The sequence below is a fragment of the Plasmodium gallinaceum genome (assembly GCF_900005855.1).
Source record: "Plasmodium gallinaceum strain 8A genome assembly, contig: PGAL8A_v1_87, whole genome shotgun sequence".
Lineage (NCBI taxonomy): Eukaryota > Apicomplexa > Aconoidasida > Haemosporida > Plasmodiidae > Plasmodium > Plasmodium gallinaceum.
In genome coordinates this window covers 19,187-29,029 of record NW_021628251.1, presented here as the reverse complement: position 1 = coordinate 29,029, position 9,843 = coordinate 19,187, and the positions used below count along the sequence as shown (strand labels likewise).

Sequence of the window (9,843 nt, the reverse complement as noted above, 5' to 3'; positions counted from 1 at the left end):
AAAAAAAAAAAAAAAAAAAAAAAAAAAAAAAAAAAACATATATATTTCTATAATAAAATATAAAAACATTTACAAATAAAAATAAAGTGAAAAATAAAAAAAAATCCTCTAATGAATAAACTGTAATTAGTAAATAAATATTATTTAAAGGATCTATGTATAAATAAAAATATGGTATTAATATTAGTAATGATTATAAACAAAAAGTATTAAAATGAAAATAACTGTTACTCAAATATATATTTTTTAGATTAAGGTATTGCTATAGAGGTAATATAGTTTATAAAATTAAACTCTTGAGTAACAAAGAGTAATATTGACTTTTTTGAATTGTTAAAATTGTGTATAATTTTTATAAAAAGTTTAATTATGTATGATACATTTGAAAGAATACATAAAAAATAAAATTAATTTTCGAGCCAAATTTTTTTACGTTAGGGAATTCTTTATTATTGATAGTTACTTTTTTTTGGAGAAAAACCAAAAAAAAAATAATGATGATGCTTCTGATAAATTTACAATTTTATGAATCTTAAAGCATTAAATACTATTCAATGAGAATATTTTATTTTGTATTTTTTATTTTTATATTGAAGTACAGAGATTTTTATTTAATTATATAAGTATTTTCCTTGATTATTATAAAAAAAAAAAAGATTTACAGAATATTCAGTCAATACATATTTTATTATTAGATTTTAAAAGTTATATGAGACAAGGAAATTATTTCATATGAAGTATATTAATTACTTTGGATATTATTTTTTCTAAATAGAGATTATTTTATAACTAATAAAGTAGAGAATACTTCACACTACCTATATTAACTTGTTTCTTCAGTATTTACCAATAATAATTGAAAAGACATTTAATAAATCATTTTTTTAATACATTTTTGTAAGGTGAAAAAAAAAAGTTTAAGAAAGAAATAAAATATGACATATATAAAATATATGAATAGAATGGATTTACATATTTTTCCATAATTACTATTTCATCTTATATATATCATAAATAACTATTAAAATAGGGTAAATTAACGTTAATATATATAAAAAAAATAAACTATTAAAGGGTAAAAAAAATATAAAAATAAAATTTTAAATTATAAACTTTGAAGTTACATAAATATTCGATAATATATTTCTTATAAATATATATTTTCTTATTGGAAAAATTTTAACAAAAAAAAAAAAAAAAATTAAAGTAATATGAAATTATCATAATGCACTTAAATAGTATTTAAGAATAAAATAAATAAAATAAGATGAAATAAAGGCTTAAAATTAATGCACAAATTAATATAAACAGATGTATTAAATTTCTATAATTTATAATTACATAGAAATTTACTAATACACCGTAGCAAATAAATATTCTATAGATATGTCTCTGTAGCATTCATAAATATGATTTAACACAAACATAAAAAATTATATTTTTGAATATAATAAATGAATGTTTTTTTAAAAAAAAACTATAAAAAACATTATTTTTATATTCATATTTATAATTATTTACAATAATAATTAAAGGTGAACTTCCTAGAGCATTGATTCCTTAATAATATAATAGTATTTGTGTCATAAATATAAAATCAATTAAAGGTATTAATCAACAAATTATAAATAAATCCTATAAAATATTTTACGCTTATAAAAGAAAAAATGAAATATAATTTTATGTAGAATTTTAAATATTTCAGATTTTTATAAAAATTTTCTTAAATTCTATGCTTTTCTTTTTTTTTATATGAGAATTTACAACATCTGCTTTACTAACACTCTTTTTTTCCCCTTTTTATAAGTGCAATAATACATATATTAGTAAAAAAATCTAAAACTTATCTCGTAGATTTTTTTCTTCATTATATTTTATTTCATAATGCATATATTAATCTTATTAATGTCCTGTCATTTTTATATCAATATTTATATTTATTATTGACTCTTAAAAATTTTTAAAAGTTGATTAATATAAATTCCCAATTGTGACATATAGGTTCAATATTTATAATCTAAAGTTTCTACTTTTCTTAATAAAAATAAAGTAATCTCATTATAACACTATGATATTAGTTTTACTAAATTTGGTATATACAATTTATTTATATTTAAGCTATATTTTTCTTTTTTTTTATTGCACATCTCTAATAGTATTCCAAAGAAAAAGACCATTTATTGACATCTGCACAGAGGACATTTATCCAAAAATTTATTTATTTTGCAATGAGGACTATCAAAAACCTCATGGAATATATTATTAATTTCATATCTAAATTTTCAATAATATATCTTTTTTATCCTAGAAATTCTTCTTTTTTCATGTTCAAAATATTTCATAAAATCCTCCAATAAACAAGTAAATTTACTTTATGCATGGTTCATATCTTTACAGAAAAGTTTTTTCTTTTTTTTAATTATGCTTAACAATCTCATAACTATAATTTTGCTATGTTGTTCGTTATAATTTTAAATATATCTTATCTCTTATATTTACACAAATACCTTTTTTTTTCCTCCTAATCTTAATTTTTCAAGGCATTATCTAGAAAAGAATTCCATTTCGTCCACATACTTTTCATGTCTTCATCCCAAAGGGATATTATTTTTTCATAATGATATTTAACATTCGTATAGTTACATCCATTCTGCATCATGCATACGAAATCCAAACGACTCCTTTTACCTTCTCTTATTAAATATTTATGAAAATAATTATGCCATTCTTCCCACTTGACTTTTTTCCATTTAGAACTCTTATTTTTAGATTTACCTCCTGATTGCCATTGTTGATGCATTTTTTCAATCATATTATTATAATCAAATTTAATTTTAGACCAATAATTCATATGTTCTTTAAGACAATCCTTCTCAATACCTTTTTCTGCTGGTGTTTTATTATGAATGCGGCGTAATTCATTACTAGTGAACTTTGTCATAAGCCGTATTGAACATTTTGAAAGTTCTTCCTTCCTACTATTTAGAAAATTATGAACTAAATGTAATATTGACTTTATTCCTTTTATCATCTCTTGCCTTTCTACATTGATGGAATTATAAAATATATGTAAAATGTGATGCAATAAATCATAGGTTAAATCAACGAATTTTGTGGGAATAACAAAGCTATCACTGTTTGAATGAGTTCTTACGAGATGGCTATTACTCTCTAGAGGAACATTAGGAATGTTATGATAATTTTCAGGTTCTGATGTTAAACATGGAATTAATAAGTTAACAATTAATAAGTAACTAAAAAAAAATAGCACTTTAAATTTTTTCATTATAAGAAAAAAAGTAAACATTAACAACATAATAATTTTCTTTAAACTGGAATTAAATATGAAAAAATTTAAACTATAAACTAAAAATGGAAAGAAATTTTTTTTTATGAATAAAACATTCTAAAAAAAAATAATTTTTAGGTTTTAGAATTAGAAAAGAATTCATTTTATACGTTGAAACTTTTATTATGCATGCATAAACGATGGTTAAGGTAATATTAGGAAATTCTTATAATTAAAAATCTTTAAAAAACTTTAATTTTATATTTTTAGAGTATAAAAATTTTCATTTATTAGATTTAATGTTCTTGATAGTCCATTCACTTTATTTTTATAAAGAAATTTTTTAGATTGTAAAAAAAAATTTTCCTTTCTATTTCTCCTGAATTGTTCATTAATTGTGGTATTTACTAAAAATTATTTGTAGTTTGAATTTTATTAATTCCATCATAATTGTTTTATTATTGTAGAATTCATTAATATTTCTTAACTATACATAAGTAAAAAGATAAATGTATAAAAATAGTTAATTATATATATTTTTTTTTTTTTTATATATTAAAAAAATTCTACTAAACAACTAGATTCTCATTTATATTTGAAAGATTTACTCTGTTTTTTCGTTTTAGAAAAACAAATTACATTTATTAAATTTCATTAAATAAAATGAACTTCAAATATAAAAAAGTCAAATTAGTCATTATATTTAGGTAATACATTAAAAGGAAAATTTAATACTTTTTAAAATCATTGCGAATAATAAATTATAATATAAAAAGATTAAATGTAAATGTATAAATTAAAATATATAAATTGTAAAAAATAAAAAATAAAAATTAAAAAAATTGCATTCACTTTAACTTTTTTATTATGTACATTTTTAGAAAAAATATTAATACAAGAAAAGCAAAAGGTTATTAAATATGTTCGTAATACTTGCATAAAACGAATAAATAATACTTTGAAGTTTACTTTTCTTCCTTATAATAAAATCTAGTAAATTAAAACCTTTTTTTCAAAAAAAAAAAAAAAAAATAATTTTTTTTATGAAGTTAATAAAAAATTTATAATAAAAAAATAGGGTAATAATTTCAATTATATTAGACATATTATATCACAATTTTATTCTTTATAACAAAATTATATTTTATGACAAAAAAATTTTTATTATGAAGGTTTTTTTATAAGAAATAACTTGCATTTTAGTAATGTTATATGTATGATGAAAATTGAAAAAAAAAAGAAGAAATTATCATATGATTTGTATGATTCAATAACAATAAATTACTAATATTTTACAATTTCATAAATATAAAATAAAAACAAACCTTTTTTTAATATAAATATATTCACATATTCCTTTTAATATATTTTTATATATAATTAAAATTTGCACTCAATTTAAATACAAAATTAATAGATAATTTTGTATTTGAAATGAAAAAGGTTCCAAATAACAATTGTTTTCATTAATAACAAACTTTTTTTTCAATATTTTTTTTATCAGATAATTGGTGATCCCATTATATTTTTTTAAATTAAAAACTATTTATTTTCAAAAAAATATAAAAATTATAGTGTTAATCCATTAAATAGAAATAAATCATCATAATATTTAAAAAAAATTGTTTGTTAAGAAGAAATAATTATATTTAAGTATATAAAATGTTTTAATAAAAAATAAGGTGAGAAAGAAACGCAGTAACTTCTTTGATATTTTTATTGCTTTTTACGTAATTTAATTATTTAATATTATAATGGATATCTTAAATTATCAAAATAGAAAAATAGTAAAATTAAAAAAAAAAGATGAACATTAATGATAAAAAAAATTAAAATAAAGACAACTTAAAGTAACAATTTGTATATAAAAATATTTATTAAAAACACTTTAACATATTTACTTAAAAATATAACAGAAAAATAAGATAATCAAAAATTTATAGGTGATCAATTAAAATATTTTAATCACAAAATTTTCTTATTTATTATTAGTAATACAAGATGAAAAAATTTTATTAAGATATATATGTATGTATTAAAAATGTATGTTATAAATTAAACAAATTTAATTTTTTTTATAAAAAATTTATTCATACTTTTATTAGGAAGTAATATTCAAAATTTTAGACATATATAAGTAGTACAGCTGCTTTTAATTTTGATTAAAATGTCAATAATTTTTTGTGTTAATTATTCTATATATAAATGTACAAAAAATTTATGGTTCAAAATTATTTTTTAAATAAATATAATTTTAAATATTTTCAATGTTTTTTTTCACCTTAATTATAAATTTTAATTATTAAACGATATTAAGTTATTTACAACAATTTTTTTAAATTAATAGATTTCATTTGTTAAACACCTAAAGATGTATTAAAAAATATTTTTAAAAAATTAAAAAAAAAAATAATTTTAAAATAAAACATATTTAACAATGAGTATTTAACAGGATTCTATTATTTTAATATATATATATTAGTAATTATGTATTTTATATTTTTAAATGGATTAATTTTTTCTTTTAAATTATTATTATGTATATGAATAATAAATTTATAATTTTTGGGAGAATTTAGTGAATCTTTTTATATCATTCATTTGATATTTTAATATTTTTAATAATTTTACCTTTTATTATTTTTACATTTATGTATATTCTTTTTTTTTTAATTTCTTGTAAGATTTAGTTATGAAAATTTATTACATAAAAATATTTATTTACAATATGTATATTATTTGAATAAAAATAATTTTATGAAGTTATATTCTTGCAAATGCATTTTAATTATATATTTTTTATTGTTGATGCTAATAATATATTATAATTATTTTTTGTTTTTTATGTAGATAAATTTTATTTATTTTAAATAATATATATTTATAAATAAATATTTATATGAATATTTTTTTCGCTTTTTTTCGTCAATATAGTTTAGATATTTTGTCACAAAAAGAAGGCATATTACTATTAATATTTTATATGTATTATAAATATTTATTATTGAAAAAATATATATATTAAATTATGTTTTAAAAAGTTAATTAGAATCTGATTGAAATAAAATTTGAATTTATTTAATAAGTTACTTTTGATTAATATTTATATATTATAAATCAATACATTAGTTCAGTGGAGTCCTTAACGTTTACAGAAATCAGGCAATACCTAATTTTTGTTTCTTATATATGTTTACAATAAAACATTTATAATTTATGTTTAGTTTCTGATTATGTAATAAAATAATAAAAAAAGAAAGTATTTTTAAGTATTATATAAATTTGCAAATATGTGAAAAGATGAAAATTTTGTATTAGTATAAAGAGTTATAAATTGCTTTCGTAAAAATCTGTTAATAGGAGATATAAAAAACGTTCAATATTGTTATATGTATTTGTTGTTAAAATTTCATATAGAAATAATTATAGAATAAAAATTTTTTTTTATTTATTTTAAGTTGTAAAATTTATAATAAGAAAGAGTTCTTTTTAAACCATTTTTTTTAATTAATTAAAAGAAAAGGACTTAATTGAGGAAACCTATGGTAAAATATTATAAAAAAAAAATTCATTAAAATATGTACATATTAAATTATTATTTTATATATGTATTCATTAATTGTATAAGAAACATTTTATACTACTGTGTGTATTTTATTATCCCATAAAATATATATTGTTTAGAGTATAATAGTTTCATATTTTTTAAATTTTTAAATTTAAAATTTCAAAAATATCTAATTTTTTAATATATTTATTACTCTAATTTTTCAATTTTAATAAAAATATTTAAAGTTGGTGATAATAAAATGGATTTTTCATTTTCTAAAATAAATATTATGAAATATACAGTGGTCTATTGTAACATATATGATATCAATGTCTTTATTTAGCTAAGGAAAATAAATAAAGAAATATTAGAATATATTATTAATGTAGTTAAATGTAGTGAAAGGAAAATTTTACGTTATTATAATAATGGTTTATATAGTATTATTAGATATTTTCTGAAAATACATGAAATTATTAAAAAAAACGTAGATAGAGTGTATATGAAAGAGGGTTTTAATTCAGATGATAGAATTAATAAATGAATAGGTAACATCTAACTAAGCCTATAATATATATATGATATTCTCATTTTAAAGAAACAAAAAAAAATTATAAAATAATTATTTTTCCTTTAGCAATACTTATTTTTGAAATGAATTGAAAGATTATTGAATAAATAAAAATACTATTATTCCTTTATATTTAAAGTATATAAAAATTATTTGAATTTCCTTATATGAAAAATAATTATTTTTTATATATTATTTATATTTATTTTTTTTAAGGATAAATTTTTTTATCACTTCAAATTTTTTCAATGTGGCATGTAAATTTAATACAATCATTCTCTTATTTTGCTTTTGTAGGACAGCTGCAAAAAAAAAAATAAATAAAAATTATAATAAATATATAACCTACTTATAATTTAATTCAATATAAAAAAACATCATTGAATAGACTTTTGCAATTTAAAATATTATTATAATATTTGAGTTATATATATAATTAAAAATACAATTATATTTATTCTAATTTTTATTTATATGTAAAAATAAAAATACCGAATACAATATCATTAAAACAACCAATACAGTATTATGGGTATTTTTATAATATGTGAAAGTTTTACATTTTTTTGTGTGTTATAAGTACATATTTTAAAATCATTTTTAAAAGGACAAAAAAGATTAAAATAATCCTATATAATTATTACTGAGTATAATTTAAAATTATATATTCTATAATAACTTCTTTTCATAAAGTTGTAGATTTCTATTTTATATACATTTATTCTTTTTTTTAAAGAAGATGGATTCTTTACATAAAAAAAAAGTTTACTTATTTTTATATATATTGAAATAATTTGAAGATAATATTTATAGGTCTTTATATACAATATAAATCTTTTTATATTTATTTAGTTTTTTTCTATAATATTTTTGATTAAAAGTTACAAAAAATTTTATAATGTGAATATGTAATTTATTTTTAAAATAATTGAATTGTATTAGAGCTTATAGCTATGTATTTATTAACGTCTTAATAAATTTCTTTTAATTCATTTAAAGTACTATAAATATAATATAAGAATCTAATCATATTAACTAAAATAATATCATTTAAATTTAAAATAATGACTTATCATACACTTGTTAAAATATATTTAAATTGTACTTATAAGTAAAAAAATATTATTTACATCTCTTGACTTTCAATAGGATGAAATATGATTAAATGTTTAGTTGCGTACTTATGTTATTTTAAAAAGTGCTTAAAGTATGTAAACTATAAAATTTTACTTTTTTGACTACTATTTTTTTGAGAATTAATGAATAATTAATTATAAAAAGTGATAAATTTTATCACTTATGAGAGTTTATTTTTGACAAAAGACAATATTTATACTATGTTATAAAATTTTTGTAGAAATTTGAATTTAAGTTTTAATAGAAAATTTTATTAAATTATGTGAAATTTCTATAAATTCCAAAAGAATTAATAATAATATATTTATTAAACCTAGCATTAATTATATCATTTCAAAATTAACATAAAATAAATTATTTTATAATATATAGTTTAAATATATTAAGCTTACATATTTATCTAAGCAAAATAACTTTGCAATAAATAAAATAAGTAGAGTTCATTTTAAATTCCATTTGTTAATTTTACCTTTAATTATACTACAAAAATGCTTGAATATTAAATCAATAGGTCAAATATTGAGAAAATAATTTAATAAAGTGTATATGTAGTAATCTTTAATAATTATGTAAATAGGAAAAATATGTGGTAATAAATAAATAATAATTTTATATTAAAAACATTAACTAATAAAAATATTATTAATTATTGATATATCAATTACCAATTCAATACTTTAATATATTATAAAAAAACTCTTTTACAAAATGTATATAAATCAATCTCTATTATGCTGATTGTAATAATTAATATCACAATTACGAATTTAAGAACGTGCTTGTTTAAAGTGTACAACTCTTCAAAAATACTTAAACTTCAACCCATAATATATAATAAAAATGTTTATTAAATATAAATGCAACTCTTTTCTACTTCATTTCTATATTTTTATTATTTCTACTATATATCAATATATTAAAACAATAAATGAATGTATATATATAACCATTGAAATTATATAGAAAAAAATATTACTATTAATTGAATGAATATATTAAATATAATTTTTTTTTATATAAAAAAATATATTTATAATAAAAGCATTAAAAAAAGAATTTTATCTTGAAAATCTATTTTCATTCTTTACATTTTTTTTAAAACGTATATTAAAAAAAAAAGAAATATTTTATTTTTGCCTTTTTAATTAGCATATTTTTTTTTTTTCTTACATACTTAGAAAAGTTAGAAAATCTCTTATTTTTGTAAATTCGTTTCATAACGATATACGTAAATAGATTGATAACTTATTTTATTGGCTTATAACATTTGATATGATGAAATAAATAGCTTATTTT

At 16.4% G+C, this 9,843-nt stretch overlaps 1 protein-coding gene across 1 annotated transcript; it reads right to left on the bottom strand.

The window, feature by feature from the left end:
- Window positions 1-2,527: 2,527 nt before the first annotated feature.
- On the bottom strand, window positions 2,528-3,316 carry PGAL8A_00273400 (hypothetical protein; the record flags this gene model as incomplete). Its single annotated transcript, XM_028671722.1, has 1 exon — window positions 2,528-3,316. The coding sequence occupies one exon, from the start codon at window positions 3,314-3,316 to the stop codon at window positions 2,528-2,530; it is 789 nt and encodes a 262-aa protein (XP_028528346.1).
- Window positions 3,317-9,843: the final 6,527 nt, after the last annotated feature.